The sequence below is a fragment of the Cuculus canorus genome, chromosome 1, assembly GCF_017976375.1.
Source record: "Cuculus canorus isolate bCucCan1 chromosome 1, bCucCan1.pri, whole genome shotgun sequence".
Taxonomy (NCBI): domain Eukaryota; kingdom Metazoa; phylum Chordata; class Aves; order Cuculiformes; family Cuculidae; genus Cuculus; species Cuculus canorus.
In genome coordinates, this window is record NC_071401.1 from 143,227,227 (window position 1) to 143,247,035 (window position 19,809).

The 19,809-nt window shown below is 42.4% G+C and overlaps 1 protein-coding gene across 11 annotated transcripts in view; it reads right to left on the reverse strand.

Moving 5' to 3' along the window:
• Positions 1 to 1,386: 1,386 nt before the first annotated feature.
• Positions 1,387 to 19,809, reverse strand: part of WNK1 (WNK lysine deficient protein kinase 1) — a 103,332-nt gene continuing 84,909 nt past the window's right edge. For 7 of the 11 annotated variants that reach the window (XM_054051017.1, XM_054051034.1, XM_054051050.1 and 4 more), the window contains 10 exons: positions 18,204 to 18,290; positions 17,447 to 17,516; positions 15,904 to 15,983; positions 14,701 to 15,359; positions 13,570 to 13,772; positions 12,070 to 12,264; positions 10,652 to 10,744; positions 8,074 to 8,115; positions 4,754 to 4,941; positions 1,387 to 4,460 (listed from right to left, as the gene is read on the reverse strand). In XM_054051017.1, coding sequence (XP_053906992.1) covers positions 4,146 to 4,460; positions 4,754 to 4,941; positions 8,074 to 8,115; positions 10,652 to 10,744; positions 12,070 to 12,264; positions 13,570 to 13,772; positions 14,701 to 15,359; positions 15,904 to 15,983; positions 17,447 to 17,516; positions 18,204 to 18,290 — 1,932 coding nt within the window. In that variant the 3' untranslated portion in view covers positions 1,387 to 4,145. The remainder of the gene's footprint in view (positions 4,461 to 4,753; positions 4,942 to 8,073; positions 8,116 to 10,651; positions 10,745 to 12,069; positions 12,265 to 13,569; positions 13,773 to 14,700; positions 15,360 to 15,903; positions 15,984 to 17,446; positions 17,517 to 18,203; positions 18,291 to 19,809) is intronic. The other 4 variants (XM_054050993.1, XM_054051009.1, XM_054051001.1 and 1 more) reach the window with 4 other exon arrangements.

A 19,809-nucleotide genomic window follows, 5' to 3' on the forward strand; every position in this document is an offset into this window, starting at 1 on the left:
ACAAACTATGAGTCCAACCCTGAAATCAATGCCAGCCTTGAAACGGGACCTTGTTCCTGTGCTTTGCCGTCACTGCTCCATCTGGTCAAGTCTCTTAAAGCAGTCTAAATGTAAATACATTGAATGTAAATGCAAATGAAGCAGTCAGCGTTTATGCCTGTTCTTCCTACTTTACCTTCACCACTTAGATCCTCCATTAGCCATTTACCTCCTCAATAGGACAAAGAACAAGGACAAACTATAACTAACTGCAATACATTACATCTAGAAAAATAGTTTCACCTTTCCCCAGTTTCTCTCCCATTCAGTGCTGCGTCCAGCCCAGCTCAGGGCAGAAATAAATGCCATGTTTGAGTCACGTACTCGCTGCTGAAATCAGATACCTGGTAGGAACATCCAGGCCTTTGGAATTGCCACATTCAAAGCCACTCTGTACTTCTACAGCAAAGCACATTTTGCACCTCATACTAACAGCACTGCATCAGCTTTCCTGGCTGCACAGAAACAGCACAGGCAGAGCTGTGCCCCTTCTCCACACTGGTCCCTGTGACAAGCGCAGTAAAACTTGAGCTTGGAGCTTACTTTTTCCCCTTTAAGGCCTTGCGCAGCGTGACTCATGAGAGCAGCTGTTCTTAAAATGGAAAGAAATGCAGCAGCAGTGTTTAGAAATACCAGATAATTCCTGCAAGTCTACAGTTGTTTGGGAATGACCCTGGAAAGTAGTTCCGCTCTTCCATTCTACCAGTACAGTTGCAAATTTGTGGATGGAATTCCTGTTTTAGAGCTACACTAGAAAGTTTCTTTGCCTCAGTATTATGGGTGCACATTCCTGTGATGAGAGGAGGGAAATGGACCCAAGAGAAAAAGAGCAGGACTCTTTGGGATAGGGCTAGGGTTGGGGAGGAGGGCTTGAGGGTTAGGGTTGTGACTGAGGGTTAGGGGCTTCCCCAGCCCCTCCAGGAGACCCTGCTCTGGCTTCATTGCTAAAAGGTAATCACAGAACCACTGCTGCATCTCCTCCCGTGTTTCAAACAGGGAGAGCTGCAGCGTTGCTGACATCATCACTGAGCGCATTTCTCAGCCTTTTGGTAAAGACCACCTCAGCCCTAAGAGCAGTCCTGCTGCTGCTTCCCTGTCCTCCACCTCCTTTTTCCCCCCTTTTCCTCTTAGCCCCCTCCTCTCAAAGAGGATTCATTCTATGAATTATTATTGTTGCAGGACTGTTAAAGGGCCAAGGCTCAGCACTGATCGCTGCTTTTGAGAAGTTCAGGGTCTCATTAAAATGAGTTTCTTGTACTTTCCTGTGATAAACTGGGAAACAGTCAAATCGTTCCAGGAAGGCAACAGAGAGGCTGGAACCTGCTGCTCAACAAGAAAACCCACAGCTCAACAAAACCAGGTTCAGTTTATTTGAATGTCTTCGTTAAATATTCTACAAAGGTAACAAATGGCAGCACGAAGCGCAGTCGTGCAGGAAGCGCAGTGCCTGGAATTAGTGCAAAACACACAACTGAACCACAGCCGGGGAAGCCCAGAGTTTCAATTCATTTTATTTTTTTTTTAACAGTGTACATTGTTAAATAATGTAAAGAAAACGCTTTGTAATTCAGAAACAGATTTTATGTGGAAAAAGATACTCAAAGTGTAATATTAAACAAAATAATTTAACAGTTCAGTAGCATTAGTTTATTCCTCTAGACTTCAGTTATTCATCCACAGGAGGGGGGGAGAGGAGGGGAGAGGAAATCAATGGCAAATAAAACCAGTTCTTGCATAACATTAAGTGAAAAAAACGACCTAAAACTTATTAGATCAAAATTCAATAACCATGTGCTGCACCCAGCTGATTTGTTCCCCTGCCAGGAATATTCCCATTGTTCATTACTGCCTCAAGTTTGTTGCTGCTCCCGTTTACCAGGGCATCCCCCCTTCTCCCCTCGCGCTGGGCGTGTTCAGTAAACATCTCTGCATCCATTCCGACAGAAAAGCAAAGCTGCTCCGCTTCACTTCAGCCACAGGGACCCCTGCTTTCTCCCCACACACACCACGAGCCTCTCCTCCTCTCCTTCCGCAGCTCTAGTCCGTGCTTCGGTTACAAAGAACAAACCCCCAAACCTAAGGAACTGGGAGCCGAGCCACATCGCCACCAGCTTTCGCCCTCGGGCATCACCTCCCACGCACCTGCCCTTGCTGCCAAAACTGCCATCCAAAAAAAAGTGACAGGAAAGGAACGGACCCTGCGCGTTTCTTTGTAAAAATAATAGAGTGAGAACATCCGCAGACAGAAAAAACTTCTAATTAAGGCCCCACGGGGGAAACAGCGCTCCCAGGAAAAACAATTCAGGCATGTAACATCTCTGTGGTGCACTGACTTCCGGGATCCCGGTGAGCTGCTCCCAAGAAGCAGGAAGCAGAACTCCCATCCTTCCCAGCTTTCTGCAGCACCACACAAATACTGGCTGCTATTATTTTCACTTTGAAGAGGAAAACAGTATTTTTTAAATACGGAAACGGAAAATGAGCAAAGCGGAAGAAACGGGACTGTTACCGGGAGGTGACAGAAACGGTTACAGTCCTGGTACCACCTTGGAATTTGTTAGAGTGAACAAAATTGTAAAGCCTCCAAGAGCAAAGACAGAGGAAACTTCTTGATGCCGGCTGTTTCAAGTACATCCATTGCCGGCAATGGACGTTGTGCCAGGACAGTCTGTCCCTGGCTTAAACAGATTTTACCCAAAAGAAGAAAAAGAAAGGTAAGAAAAGCAATCCCAGCAGACAAGCCCACGCCAACGAGCAACGGCTCCTGTCCCTCAAGCCACATCCTGACCAAACACCTTTACCGCTTTGCAGGTGAAGTCAAACTGCATCTTCAGTTGGGCCTTTCCCAAAGACACACATTCTCCCCATCCTCTCTCCATTTCCAATCCAGACCCCCCGCTTCCGTAGCCAATACTGGTCAGTCTCGTTTTAGCTTCCCCCACATCGCTCCGTCTCACCCCCACCTGGCTCCTGTCACACCAGCAACTTCAGATCTGCCCGCCTGGACAAGTTCCCACCTGCCGCCTCCATGACTTCCCTCTCCCTACACCTACACCGAGCAGTAACGATACCACTACGGGAACTCCGGTGTCCCAGTCCCTAAGGTACAAACAATCCGGCCCTCTCTGAACTTGCCCTCTGTCTGCCTGGGGGTCTGCTGGGAAGACGATGCTAAACTGCAGAAGCAAGAGAAGTCCAAGGCACTAAAATATCCAGCAAGCGTACTGGGAGAACAGACAAGTATTCAAGTACATTAATTTATACAATTTTACATTCACATTTATTTCTCTAATACAATGAAAATACAAAGGAAAAAGTTAAAGTGTCTCCAATAAGTATAAGGATATAGCTAGCTTTTTTTCCCATTTTTTTTTCTTTTTTAGCTCTTTTAACCCTCTATATTCCACTCGTTTTTAAACTACTGTTGTCCAACAACATTTATATATCACAGTGTTTCCACATCAAAACTGATGGTAAGTACATGTCCGCAGGGAACTTTTAAAAATCTTTTAAACATTTTAAATTGCTCTAATGCTGCAGTCGAAGCTGTTAATTATCTTACTTAAAGCAGTAATGACCTATCAAGCAGGGGCTGCACTGCGAGTCCATTCGTGTGCCCCCATCATTTTGGAGCCAGACACAATTGATGGAGGAGAGGGAGAGGAGGAGGGGGATTTGGACAGCTTTTCTCCTGGTCTTGGTTCTTCAGGGAGAGGTAAGAAGCAATGCTAAAGCCTCATGCTAGGATTCAGCTCTCCCACCTCAACACATGTGGATTCAGCCTCAAACCAGAGGAAAAAATTTACAGCAAGACTGCATTAACTGACCCCGTGACTTCTCTTCACAGCTCTCATTCCAAACAAGAGCGGAACCTCTCGGTCAAAAGCACTGTCCGGTCATACGGATGCTGATCATCCTCCTCCCCCTTCCAAGCGTGTGGGGAAAACTCCCTTTACAGAGAGTTGACAGCAATGGTTGGAAAAGAGAAAATCATTCCCAGTCTGGCAAAGCTACCAGTTCATTGCAGCACTAGTAGTTGATACAGGGCCCCGTCTCCCTCCCCATGTCCTGTCCCGAGGTCAAGCCAGCACGGTCTCCGAGCGCAGCTAAGTCGTCCGCAGGTTTGAGCCTGGAGGGTTGCTGATGGATTTTTGCAAATTGTTGATGTTGAAGCTTTGCAAAGATGCAGCACCTACGGGCTGGAACTGGCCAAGCGGTGGTTGTGCTGGCCCGCCCGTCCCACTCCACGGAGCGGCAAAGGACGCTGCTGGATAACCGTACTGCTGCGGAGGACACATCGCCTTTGTAAAGGGACCTAAAGAGGTAGCTGATGATGCAGAGATGGGTGTAGCACCCAGGGAAGATGTCATAGAGACACAAAGCTGACCTGGTGCCGAGAACTTCCTTGCCATTCCAGGGCCCTGAAAGAAAACCCAACCCCCGAGAACAGTTACACAAACGTGCTTAAAAACCACAGGTTCACCCCGCGGTCCACAAGCTGTTCCCAACGGACGTTTACAAGAACACGCCATGGCCCTCCTCTTTTCCCTTCCACAGCAGGTGATACAATCCTGCACACAAGATGTAGCCAAGAGTTTCTGAAGCATTTGTCCAAGCTACACGGCGACTGTATTCTAGCTGAGTCCAACACCCTAATGAGATAGCAACGACAAGGACTGTTCCTCACCATAAATGATCATGAATTATGTCTTACCTCATAGCTGCTATGCCCTTTGCCAACTTTCTTGCCAGACAGGTTCATGGCATCTCTGGCCCAGTTGTCTACCAGCTTGTGCAGGTCGTCTGTGAAAGTCCCTTTCCGGCTTGAGGCAATAGCAGGAGGCTGAGACTGGGGTGCTTGGCTGCTCACAGTAGCCCCGACTGTGTTGGTGCTGCTGGTCCCTACAAATAGAAAAAGCTGGAATTAAAACTTAGGCTAAAGATCATTTCTCTCTCGTAAATTTAATAACCAGTACATCAACAGAGAGCCAGTTAAAACGCCATGCAGATTAATTCTAAGTTTCAGTTCCAGGACACACTCAAGTGTGGGAACTACAAGGACTCCTACAGGTATTTTCTCGGATTAAGGGTATTCCATAGATATGTTTACTTTTCAAGAAATGCCACAAGTAGTCATCTTAAAAAGGGAATGGCAGCAGCCTACAGGTTTTGTAGAGGAAAAAGGAGATTAGGTTTCAGCACTGAATGACAGTACAGGCAGGTCATTCTCTCATCCTACACCTATAGGCAGAGCGACCACTATCAGCACAGGTCAATTCCATTTGGAGGACAATGCTGGATGCTGAACTCTAAGCAGTATGATCAGCATTGCCAGCTGCTCTGTAGCAAATTATCTCCACTTTGTCAAATGAAAAATTCAACCAGATTACACAAAAAAAGCCACAGTTAGAAACAGCAACTGTTGTTTCCAATCACTGCCATACTTCTGTTCTTGAGGATAACCAGATGGCACTGTCTTCATCCACCAAACAGCCAGGACCAGCAGGGAAGTCTGCATTGGATTAAATTTTGCTTTTTGCCTGTGAAAGCATTTTTTTGCCATTATGTTCAGATTTCCTATGTCAGAAGAACAAACATTTCAGATGCAAACAACTCATACAGCTTAAAGAAGGCAGAAACAAGAGTAGCTCCTCAGATACCCTTTGACAAGTTTTCCTATTCATGGGGCTGATTGGAAGAACACAAAACGCCCTTCACAAAAATACCAGGCTTTGGTTCTTCTAGAAAACTCACTGAACATCATCCTATTTGTTTTCTAAAGCCTTGCTGTCCCCCTCGCATTTAAACGTGCAACAGCCCTCAACTTTAAGCTTTTCAAAAGCAGACCTCGTAACAGGAATCAAAGAAATTGTCAGCTTCCTAAATTGCCAAAAGAACTGCCAATTATCCTCATTTACAGATGCAGAAGTGATGGTTAACCACTAGGGCAACAGACTTCTTCTGAAGGACTTGGTACAGGTGGAATGAATCCAGATTTTACAAATCCATTTATTACAAACCCAATGAAATACAACAAAATAAGTATTTGGCCGCTGTGGTGCCAAACCCAGCGCTCCTTGAAAGCACCCATCCTCACCTACGTGGTTCTCAATGTTTCTCAAACATTTCTACTCGCTCACTCTGAAGGCTGCAAGTGGCAAATCCAAGAAAATCTGAGTTTATGGCAGACATTTCTGTCATAACTGGTATATTTCTTATATATATATAAGAAAACTGATTAAAAGTAGAGATCAAAAACACCAGCAATGAAAATCATCTCTGTATTGTAAAGGCCAAATGACAGAGTCACTGTCTCTTGCCTGAAAGCTACTTCATTTGTTCCACTTTCCCTGGCTATCAGCCACATTCCTTGCAACCACTGTATCCAAGAAAGAACTGGCTCCAAACCCCTGCAGGAATGTTTCATATTGAGGAGTGAATTAGGAAGGTGATGTACTTACTATGCAGGACAAATAAGCAAAGTGTTACTGCCTCTAGTAGTGCTGAGGAAGGAAGGATACGTATCCCTCCCACCAGTTCCAGCTCAAGCATGGAAGTGGCTCTCAGTGTGGGCGCCCACAGGTGGGGCAGGAGTTGTTACAGGCAGGCAGACGCATGCAACAGTACACACGGGAAGGAAAGAATAAGGTTCCCACACCGGGGTGTGCAGCTGCGGCTCAGATGAAGAATGATAGGAACACACTGTAAGGTCGCAAGGAAAATCTACAGTGAAATAACAAGAACCTTCATCATGCATCATGTGGAGAGGAATCAGAATACAATTATTTAATAAAAGCAATGATGTTAAAGGTGAAATTAAAGACAAATGAGGCAAAAGCAAGAAAGAGGTACTCGAGGGATCTGCCTAGCAGTAATCACATTGCACTGTGAGGTTCATGCAGGGATTGACGCACTTGCTCTCATCCTCTTCATGATGGTCAGTATCTGCTTTTTGATATTTCACATTTCCACTTTAATCAGGAAGCACATCAGATCCTGCACCTACACTGACGAGCTTCCTCAGGCCATGGAAGGGAGAGAATTAATCAAGGTGTATGTATACTACAGTGCATTTGGCTGAGATCATTTAGGAAAGTTTTAAGTGTTTTGAAAGGGCCTGGATTGGTTCAGAGTGGGAAAGGCAGGAGGCTGTGAGAGCTCTGCCTCCAAACGTGATTTCATGAGGAAGCCCCTATATCTCAGGTCACAGACCAGCCCACACCGTTACAGGTGAGCTACACAATTTACTAAAGCTCCCATACATAATGTCAACTTAAACACTGACTTCTCAGGAATTTCAAATCTTAGCTCTGACAAAGTCCCACCTGCAGAAACTGCCATCCAGAAGAGTCTGAAAAGGAAGTGCTTCAATTTGTAGCATACAATGGAAACAACCCCTCACATTCCTGCTCGGTCACAGCAGCCGTCCTCAGTTCTGCTCTGACATGAAAGATCTGAAGTGAGACAGGCTTCTCTCCCAGCCTGCTACCTATAACACCTCCATTCTGCTCTTTTATTTCACCCCCTCATAAACCAGCAGTCAAAAGACACCTTTAAAACAGTCTTAAATTATATGAGCACAGGTTTTTCTAAACATCTCTTGCTTTGGGAGACACACTGATGAGATCTCTGATGGCTTACTCTTATTCATTTAAAACACTGAAGGAGCATCTGCAATTGGATCCATCACTGAGGTGGCAAGCCCCATCAGATCTGTAACCAAACCAGCTGCTCGACAGTACAATTCTAGCACATTACAGCGAGCAACTGATCCTGATGCCTAATTAGCTCTCGTTAGCGATGAGCAAAGAGTTCCATAGTGAAGGTGAGGTTCTGCCTGCCTCCACTTGTCTGCAAGAGCAATAGCCAGACTAGTCAATATACCAATGACAGAGTACACGTTTGAGGGCATAACATAGACAGACAGATGCTGTGCTGGAGACAGAGTCAGGGAGGTAAGGCTTCAGTGACCAGAAAAAGCTGATGAAAAGCTTTACAATCAGAAATCGGAGATAACAGAAATAAGATAATTACTACAGAGCTGGTTGCAAGGACAGACTTTTTTCACCATCTTCCCTGAAGCACAAAGAGAGAGTAATTTGTTAAAGATAAGAGAAACAGTGAGAAATGTTTAGTATCAGCAAACAATACAAAAAGCTTGGTGAGAAACAGAGGGCACAGCACAGCAGGGCTCTTATAGCAGAGACACTTTAGGAAAAACCCACACTGGTCTGACAGTTGAATCATTTGCTCTTTCGGATAGAAAAAAAGGCCCAGCCTCCTATATTTATTCTTCAGAATTCCTAAACGGCAGTGCAGAGTGTCAGGAGACATTGCTGTTACAACCAGCTGTTATCACAAATGGAAAAGCAAGTCCACCTTCCTTTTTTTGTCAGGAGGGAGGAAGTATTTTACAACTATCAAAGTCTGACCGGTTTACAAGATCAGAAAAAATTATTTGATGGGTCAAATGATTTGAGTTTGTCACCCTCTTTTCTCAGATCCGTGGAAAATTTCAGACATCCCCTGCCAAGCTGTGCCACTCTGTTTCTCCAGCTGCACAGTTAAAAGCATCAATTACTACATTGTTTCCTCAACACCGCTGATTCTAACTCAGCACCTTCTCCAGTTGGCACTCTCCACAACTCTCTGAAATAGCATTCCAAGGACAGGACTCCAGGAAGCGAGCAACCTGCAATAAGCCAAACGCCAGGCCAAGCTGCGCCATGCCAAGTATTGCCTGCTTTTACAGGACAGCTACAACACTCTCTTCAAAAGGAATCCACTTCCCTTAGCACTAGTCCCATAAGCAAAGGTTATACAACAGGCTGAAGTACTCTTATAGCCAGATGATGGTCAATTTGCAGCAAGCCAAGGCCTGGCAGATAAATGACACTCTCATACATTCACTTAATATTGTCTACTCTAGAAACAGAATGGCTGTTCTTTATTTTCCTTAACCCAAAGAGAGGACAGGTCAGACTAAAGACGATTTTAAAGAGTTCACTTTGGAATTTAACTTGTTCAAAGAAAGGAGCAATAAATCTTGAAATTGCAGATGTTAGTGCACAAGTGCACATTCAGATACCTTGCAAATACATTTAAAGCTGCTCTGTTTGAAAAATTAAATACCATTAGTATTTATGTCCCCGTGAATCCAATAACCTTGGGGCCTTGAGCAGCCTGATTTGGTGGGGAGGTGTCCCTGCAGGGGTGTTGGAACTGGATGACCTTTAAGGTCCCTTCCAACTCAAACCATTCTATGATTTGTGACTAGAGGTATTAATGCAAAAGCGAACAGCCAGGAAAAAATGTCCCCTCCTTCTGACTTGGTGCCTTCTCAGAGGCTGGAGCTGGTTGCATTGCAGCTGTCTCTGCAGAAGGCCAGGCCTAGCTCCCGCACACAACTCTCTGGCTCAGCTGCACTACCGCCAACTGCAGCGAGACAGATGCTACAGATGTGTGGTACCGCCATGGGGTGCAGCGACCTAAGGTCTCCATACAGCACTTAAAGCTTTCTCACATCAAGTCATTCCAGAGGATGGGAAACAAATGTCAAACATTTAAAGGGTGCAGCCTGCAGAAGCAGCGCAGGAGATGTTGCAGCATTCCCAACAAAAAGCATCACATCAGCAGCCTCGGCACAAGCGTATCGTTAATTCAGTCACATCAGAAGTTTGAGGCTCTCTTGTAAATCTGGCTTAAAGTAAGAACCAATGAAAGAATTTTGAAAAAGACTAACTTGTGAGGGTTGATAGGGTATTTGAGCAGCCTGGTCTGGTGTGACGTGTCCCTGCTCATGGCAGGGAGGCTGGAACTGGATGACCCTTAAGGTCCTTTCCAAACCAAACCGTTCTATGATGCTATAATTTAGTGTACCTCCAATTTACAGTAAGAACTTCTAAACCTGGGCATATTCATAGGCATCTTTTGTGTTTGCCTGAAAACATTCTCCAAGTGTTTTTAAAACCCTCAATGCTTCCCTCTTTAGCAATCCATCTGCTACCAAACGTGAGTTGTCAATATGACTGCCTACAGGTGGCATCAATGCTCTGCACTGCAATCGGCACTACTGCTGAGAACACGTAAAACCACATCCAACTGCCACAGTAATTGTACTGCCGGATGGAGAAAGTCAACACACTCCCCCCACCAGTTAGAATGGTGGCCAAAGGAAAAATTCGGAAAACACATCTTCTTCACTGTTCTACTAGGAACACTAGCTCACCTTCCAGTCTCATGTCAGCTAACATATGCTAAGTCATAATTAATTACTAAAATAGGCCAAAAGAAAATGTCCCTGCACTCACAACTCCCACTCCTCCCCAGTTTGTCATTTCCCTGAGCTGTCCTGAATGCTTCCACCAAAATCACAGAGAAAATGAGTGCTTCTTTTTATGAGTTTAACAACAGAGAATACCTAACACGAGAACCCAAACTTCTAAAGGTGCGCTAACAGCAGCTCAGCTGAGCCATGAGATGGGAGGGAATGCGAGGTGGCAGATGAGAATGGGCTGCATGAAACAGATCCAAGCAGCAGAAAGAAAAAAAAAAACAAAAACGAAAAGACAAAACAAAAAACAGACAAGGAAGGAGTAAAGGTGTTACACACAAAGAGCCAAGCAGGGCGTACTCAGAAATCGGGTCCTCCTGCCACCAGGCTTGAAGGTCACTCTCTCAGATGCACAGTTAAACTTCGCACAGCCTGTGAGAAAACAAAAACGGGAGGAACAGAGAAAGGAGAGGAGAAGAGACAGAACACCACTACAAGATGTTAGCAACTTGAGGTTGGAAGGGTGAAATGCATTAACATGACAAACAAAAATAAGCCTCAAAGTGTGGACCAAAGAGTATGCAGACAAAATACAGAGTGAAGAGACTCCCTCCAACGCCTCCAGACATTAGGCCAGGTTTCCAGGGTTACTCTCCTCTCCAGTACATAATTCAACAAGAAGGTTGCAATCTCTAGGCAAGCCAAATCCTGGCAAAAGTATCCAATTATAGAAGGCACTGCATAACTCTAGATACAGGGAAATTATTCAAGTAACTCCAAAATACTTGGAACAGTTCATTAAGAAACCCCTTTAGAAAATTCTTCCAAAAAGGCTGTTTCAATTTTCTGTCTGTACTGTTTTCAGCAAAACTGATGTAGTCAATCAGTCTATGGTAATGTTTTTCAAAAACATGTTCAAGGGGAAAAAATAAAAAATAAAAAATCACAACAGCCAAGTCTGGAGAAGTTAAGGAATCAAGCTATCATCCCCTTAATGACTGTCCTCCCTACCAAATAAATCAGAGTCCTCCCTACCAAATAAATCAGAGTTGTGTCTGAGTAATTATCTGGTAACATACAAGCCAATAACAAACAATCTACAACTCGAGTGACTTGAGTAAATGAACAATTTATTATTCCCACCATTCCACTCTCCCACACTAACTCTTCCTTACAGCATAATACTTTAAATCACAATTGCAGAACATGAGCCCATTTTTATTCTCTGAGCCTGTTCTACCTTTTATTGTTAAAAATTCCACTGACAGAAATAGCCAAAGGAGTTTGGATGTCTAAAATGACTCTTGAGTCTTCAGAAATTTCCTACCATTTCAACTTCCTGTCAACACCGAAGCTGCTCTACTCCCTCTCTCAGTCTCACTTCGCATTTCTGAATCCCCCATTCTCATCTGTCTCCACCTCCTCCTCCTTTCAGCCAATACATTTATCCTGGGTTAGTGAAACACTGCTTGCCACTCATCACACTGCACTCTCTTGTATTCACCTTAGTGCCTTCATTAGAGCAGAAAGGGCCACATGCTATGAATTAATTACTTCAATAACCTCACATAGGTTTCAATAACCTATGTGAGAAGGTAGAAATCTAGCTGCAAAAACCTTCCTCATCATCCTCCATGAATAGGTTGGAGACTAACAATCTACTTTACACTCTGTAGTAAAAATTGTCATCAAGTTGATCACTCATTCACTGCTAACAAAGGTACAAGACTCAACACCAAATCCATTTCAAGTCTTACCTTGGCCTGGTGCCGAAAGGCTTGGTACTGAAAGGGCACCATCACTGGTAAAGGCAGAGTAGAGATTTTCGCTAGAAGGTGAAGGTTTGAGGGGCTGTAACAAATGGTTCTGCCCAGTCTCTGGCACACCACCAGGAGGATGAAGAGTCTGCTGGGGGGGCAAGACTGATGGTGCACTTTGAGCTGACAGATTGCCTAGAGGAAGCAGGAAGGCAAACAAGGCATTCAACATTTCAGTTTCCCCACATCATTTTCCAAGCTTCTGCCATTTTTTTCCAAGGGGCAGGAGGAAAAAAAAAAAACAGAGGAAAGAGACCGAAACATTTACTAGGGAGTGAAGTCACTACCAAGTAACTCAAGTGATCAGGGAGGTCATTATGCTATTGATACAGGAAAAAGTGCTGCGGTGGGGGGAAAAAAGGAGATCACCCTCTGGTCAATCATGACAATCCAGGCAAGAAATGAGGATGCAGGGAGAGGGAACTACTCTAGTTTCTAAGAAAGCAGTAAGACTAGAAAAAAAAAAAAGTCTTATTTACTTAAATTTTAAGGCAACTCCATGCTAGCTCACTGTCACATGCTCACACGTAGCTCCCCTATCATATAACAAAACAGAAGTGAGCAGCCACGGTGACTGGATACAGGAATTGCAGCATGACGTGAAATTACCAAAGCGAACGTGCAGTACACAGTAACAAACATTTCTGCTCACAGTGCTGGCCTTCCAATACTGTTTACCCAGTGCTACAGGATTTGAGAGACATCTACAATTGCCCAGCAAGCATCTGACATCCACATCATTCAAACAGCAAACAGAACTGTTTTTCTGAGTTCTGTTTATTATAAAAATGTTTTTGGTTTATACTGGTCTTATGAAAAAGGTTTCAGAAGGGAGCCTTGACAATTGAAGCTGTTTCTCAATTTGCAAGTACAAAAAGAATTGCAGCTCCATTAAAAAAATTACTCCAACTGTTACGAAGTTTCTGAAATGTAAGGACACCAGCAATACTATTCTTAAATGGTGCTAAAGTAGAAAAAAAAAAAAGATCTCTGAAGATGACTGAAGAGACCAACCCTACTCTGCAAAACCAGTTTCAGCAGGCAATAAGAGTCTCTTAAAAAAAACAACCAGTTTTCCCCCACAGCGTGAACTTACATTTTCAGTCCAGAAAGGCCAAAACTCAGTCCTCCAAGTCAGAGCCCTATGATTAATCTCCAAATAATACAAATCACAACTTTAAAACTGCTCTTGCAGAACAATGTAAACAGCATCTTTCCGTTGATTGCAAAGGTCACCAGTGAGACTACTAAATGGGCAAAAAGCAATTTCACAAATGATCTAGTCATGCAAGCAGCGGGGGAACTGGAACACATTCACACACACACTCTCCCTAGAAGACAATACAGAGAGGGATAGAGAAAAAGACACAGATGTAACTCTAAGAACGAGAGATGATGCCTTGTTGGTTTATCTACTCAAAAAATAAAGGAGATTCCTACCTGATAGCTGAGGGCTTTTATTTCCCTGGGAGCTGCTACGACTGGACTTGCTGCTTTTTCCTTTAGTAGGTCGTCTCCTCCTTCCTGAAAGGGGTGCAGCTGGGGGAATAATTACGGCAGGTGGGGCCTTTCCCAATTTCATGTACAGTGACTCAATCTCCTGCTTCTGGCGACTCTGCAGCTCCTGGATCTCTTTAAGGTGCCTAACAAGTTACAAAACAGTATGACTTAGAAAAATCATTTCTATACACATTCATGCATATAATCTCTCCCCTGCAGCTTCTTCGGTCAAACTCCCATTAACATTCAAGAAAGGAGGGAATAAATCTTTTCCACAAACAACTGAACACACATGGAAGAACACTTGCCATTTTCCATTGTGCTCTAACCCTGGCTTGAATTTCAACACAAAGTTCCCAATATTTTACTCATAAAACCAGGATAAAAGGAAGTACAAACAAGAACATACAACTACTGTCAAATACCAATGCAGTCAGCATTGAAATGCTACAGGGATAGGTAGAACAGTCATTTTCTGAGACTTACAGTCCTGAAAACCTATACATTTGTATTTTCACAGTTGGTTTTATTTTCAGAGCAGTCACATACACAAGATTTAAAATCCCAACTGCCCTAAAAAACGTTCAACTTTCAATATAAATAAACAGCAGCTCACGTTGCTTGACTTGTAAAAATTTTCTTTTAAGTCAACAAGGATTCTTTGGGAAAAGCACTACCATGAGAAATAGATAAGAAATGCAGAAAGCTGTGTGTCATCTTCAAATGAGACACTACAGTTCCAACTACTAAACTTCAGTGATATGCAAAAGCTTATCTGCAGTCTTACCCACAGTGCAACAATCAATCCACATACAAAGACATACAAGGATACAGTTTAGAAAATTAAACACAAACATGTATATACCTTTCTTGTTTTAATTACGTACTACTTTCCCACTAAAGAATCTTACTTCCCACATAAACGCTGACAGTGTGTCCTGAAACTTAGCAAAGGCCGAGTCTTTTAAAGAAATTTACTTTGTTCCTCGCGAAGAGTACAATACAGATGAAATTCATATTAATCCTGTTACAGATATTTCATACACAATCATACATGGAAAAAAGCCTTACTTCTCACGTAACCGACGGAGTTCCGATTTCAAGTCTTCATCTTCAATATCCGACTCATTGTCGCTGCTCATGTAGGAAGAGTTGAAGGAGTTGCTAAGGCTCTGAACAGGGAGGCTGATCTTCGACCCCATGGGCTGGAGGGAGTCTGGGCTCCCTGAGCCATCATCCAAATCCTTAGCCATCCCGCTTAAGAAGGTTGCCTCTGGTTCAGAGGATGGACCGTTCATATGCGGCGACTGCCTTGACTCCAACTCTTTCTTTGGAGCTGCGGCTGAAGAAGCAACTTGTTCCAAGTCCACAGAGAGAGGAAGAGTCATTGGCTCTTTCTCTGCACAGCTGATCTCATCCTGAGTCTTTGACACCGAAAAGCGCCCCACTTGATCCGTTGTTGTTGTCACCTGAAAGCGCCCAACCTTAGTAGGCTGAACAACATCTACTGGTAATTGCAGCACAGGGACTGTCCGAGGCATGCCATCTACCACATCCAAGGAAGAGTCAGCTACAGCCTCGCTTTTCCGACTGCCAGCCTGCTTTACCAGTGTACTCTCTGGGCTACTGCCAGAAAGAGATGAAGAATCAGTGGAGGTGGTGTCAAATTGCAACGGCTTAGTTTCAGGTTTGTCACCCTCTTTTAGCACATCATCCACTGCCACAGATACCTAGAATAGAAATGCAATCATGCAGACTTTCTTAGTTCTTCCTTAACACAATGCTTTTATTTACCTTAACAGTAAGATGCAAGAGGGGAAAATAACTCATTTCTTTGGTATGTCACAAAGCAAACTACTGCTTCCCTCCAAACAACACACCGCCACATGGAATAGTTCTTCTCAGCAACCTGGACGATTAACTCTAAGAAACACAGCAGATTCAGAAGACACTTCCTTCACAAACAGGATGTAAGGCAGCGAACATCTGAGCACTGTTAGCCAAAAAGGAGCTAACATTAAAGACCAAGGCCAACAGTTACACAGCTATGGTTTGACATGATGAAATGCTGTATTCACAATTCTAGACCTGCACAATCTCATGCAATCTGCCACGAATGAAAACATCATCTGCCCAAAAAACTGCATTCACAAGCTCAACAGGGACCTTTTCTCCCAACAGAAAAGCCCACCATGAGGCACATGGAGCCAGAACTATGCAGGAGGCTCCTCAAAGATCCTGTATCAACAACCAAATCAGTTTAACATCTCCTACCTGAAACCGTCCCATCTTAAGAACACCAGCTCCTGCTGTGGTAGCCGTAGCACCGCTCTCTGCACCACATGATGCTGAAGCTAAGGAAAAGGAGAACGGGATTAAGGAGGAAATGAGCAACAAGTTATTTGAACTCAAATCATTTCTATTTAACCACTTCAAATTCAACTATCAGTTAACTCCTAAAAGGCTTTTGGATTCGTGGAACCCTATTTTTTTTTTTCAACTTTCCCATATAAAGCATCAAAACATAAGGTATCTTTCTATAAAGTTTCACTGCACAGTATTAATTGCTAAAAAACAACAAAGCACACCGCTTTCAAACAGGGATGTGAAATAGCCAAAGAATGAAAACTAGAACCGAAATTTATGTAAGAAAAAGCTTTAGATCAATACCCACACTAACTACCTAAATTTCATAAATGCTGGGGACTATTTAGTAACAGAAAAGTGGCAAGCTGAAGAAATGCTTAAACCACATTTACTTAAAGCAGTCTACCTGAAGATTTCAAAGCTGCGTTCTTAGGTATCAGCTCCTTATTTTATTGCGGTATGCACTGGTAGCATAGGGTTACAAAGCTGAGAAATTACTTTCTATTTTCAAATCAGTTCTGTTGGACACCTTGCTGTGTTTAATAACTAACTTCCCAGTTTGTTTACTTTCACCTTCTAAACTTTAGCAGATAAAACCCAACTCATTTTCTAGCAGACAAATGAGTTCTACACTATAGTTTACTACTGACATACCAAAATGAGAATATTTTATTCTCCTACTGATTTTAATAACTTTTGAGTGTTTGTCACTGAACTTCAATGGCACGTGCAAGTTAAACAGTGTTTACTAGAGAGTTCAGAAATAATTTTAGTACCATATTAACAGTTTTGTTCATGAAGGAAGATTTTTATAATTAGAACAATCAGGAGAATACTGACAGAAAAGCCTCAGACTAAACTGTTGGGTTCCTCCTTTACCGCCAGCAATTGAACTCATTTAGATTTGACAGTCATTGATCATTCAGACTTTAACTGGTCATCATCCAGTCAACCATTAGTTGCTCTAAAGCAGGCAGAAGGGAGTCTGATCTTCCTACTACCTTTCTTACATTTTTAATAGTTCAACCTTCATTTCTCTATTTAAATAGAAAGGAAACATTCCTAGGTTAGGAAAGGTATCCTACATATAGAACAGCACCGTGACGCAAAATGAGAAGCCCTACTGTTGTTGCCAAGAACATGACACAAGACAGAAAACAATTCTTTTAAATCCTTAGCAGCATACTGGAGATTCTCTGCAAGTCTTAATTTAGCATTTTGGACAGCTTTAAATACTAAACCAGTTACTATAATATGCATGTATCACTCCCTTCTTCTGGCCTACAGTGAAAAATTTCAGCCTAGCTACTAAAAACTAATCCAATCCTTAAGGAACTGCCATTGTATGACTTACAGAAAAAGGCTGTATTCTCCTAAGTTGCTAGCCTGTTCAATTTTGGATTATACCTCCATGCTGAGACACCGTCTAAAATAATCAACGCAGTCTTACCATCCTTCAGAGACTGTGTTCCTGTGGACACCAGTCCGGTAACCGTTGTAGATGCTACTGAGGGGACAGACTACAGGTTCAAAGGGGATAACAAAAAAAAATTAAATTAGAAGAATCAGCAATCTGATTGAATTACAACAAACCCACCATACTGCATATTACATCATCTTTCATTTCACCAGGGTCAAAGTATGACCCCTAATGAGATGAATACAAGAGTTTTTCACCCCCAAAGCCAACAACATCAGCTAGAGATCTTGCATGCCTTACAACCCCCAAGGCTTACAGAAGAACACCTCCTTTGGCTTTATAGAAGCAATGCATAAGTAGCCATTTGGAGACCACTATGTCAATCATTATCTTAAATTTGAATCCAAGTTTATTACTATAGTCTTAAAATTTCAGATCCACACTTAAAACATCCCTCCCAAATTAAGTCTGATATTTCACATGCTTGTTTACTGCTCCTTCTCCTTATTCCGTAGTCATTTCCCCTTCTAGTTTGGTGATATTAATGACATCACCCAAAAAGCTAGACTAAAACCTGTACCAAAACCAGCCTCAGGAAACGCGTAACACATAAATTTTTCCTATTTTGGTTGACTCAGTCCCACAAACTGGAAGATGACTCTTCATTTTTATTTTTAGTAGTCTAAAAACTGGTGTGGTGATGTAAAAGGCAATGACCTAAGAGCACGACCTTAAGAAAACAGTGAAGTTTTTCAAGACTACTAAACTGCCAACATTGTAAACATACACAGGCAGGAGCAGATGTCCCTGGAACAGTCTCTGGACTAAGGGTTCTTCTCAGCTTAGCATCCAGATCTTCCAGTGGCTGTTGAGACTGAGAAAGGAAAAAGTAAACACCTGTCTCAGCTCAGGAGAAATGCATCACGTTTGAGAAACAAGTATATTTAACACTAAAATTTAAAGTAGTCAGTAGTTCTGTATTTGTCATGTACCCTTCCCATACGTTTAAATTTAACACATATAGCACAGTAAGACTGGAAGCAATTTAAGCAACGCATTTGAAAAACAGAAAAGCAGCATTAATGGTAACTTTTGTTTTTCCTGAAGTTAGCATGAAGCTTGAATGCTCGGTTCTTAAGACTGGAAAAAGATGATGCAAGCCTGCAAGTTACACATTTTTGATTGGAGGATAACAGAGGCAATTTGTATTATGGATTATCTAAAATCTTGAAGAAAGTAAATTAGGAGGGAGAAAAAAAAGAAATCAGAAAAATTCAAAAAGATGCCCACGATTACAAAAGCAAACATGGATAAAGCAAGATTGAGAATAACACAAGTTTAAAAAACAAAAACAAAAGCCAAACACAACACATTTACAAGTTCCCTCAAAGGAGCTCTCTGAATGGACTGACTTGAGGAAGGGAAAAGGGCAGAATCTCTCTAAAGTATGCTTATTACTTAGATTTCCGCCATCTGAGTTGGCATCCAAGATGTTTTTCTAACTTGGCCAACTGAACTGGGGAGGGGAAGACAAGAAGGATAACCTAAAAAATATCTTAACGATAAGAAAAAGTTCAGGTTCAAAATTACTCATTAGGGTCAGACCCATAAAATACACATGGAAGAAGAAAGCATTGGCAGATATCACTAAGTGGCAATTCTGACTCTATGGAGTAGAAATTTCCATCTAAACTTTAGCATCATTAATCTTCCCAAAAAGCTAGAACTGATTTTAGAACTGAAGCTGAGGTCACAGCAACATAAAAACATTACCATCCACTTAAAAGAAATTGAAAGTTAGAGGTACACAACAGCACAAAAACGCTTTCAACAGGTTGCCAGGATGATACTCTTCCAAATTTCGGATTTCAGAACACAACCAAAAATCCTAATGACAATAAACCCCGTATCAACTCCATCCAAATAAAAAAATACAAAAGAGCACTAGAAGATGCAAACTTCTATCACTCCATTTAGAAACCCAAATGCTTAGCAGACCAATGAGCTAATTTAATTCAACAATACTGTAAACTACAGAGGATATTTCACCTGAAATACTGTACAATTCTCATCCCTTATGCTTAGAAGAAGATACTTGTTTCAAGTAAACAGAGAGCTGAAATAACAGAATGACCAGGAAATAAAAATTTCCCTAAGGAAGAAGGGTACCAAAATGAAGCTTGCAAAATTAATCTAAACACATTTTGAAAACCAATTAAGGAATAAATAGAACAGGTATTTAAGACTAAAAGAACAAACTATCCAAAACTGGCCTTGAGACGACATGTACTTTGTCTGCAAATTAGGATTTGGGTACTAAGGAAAGGAAAAAAACAAAAGTTGGGTAATGAGCTAGTGACAGAAGCAGTAAGGAAGACAAGTCTACTTTAAGA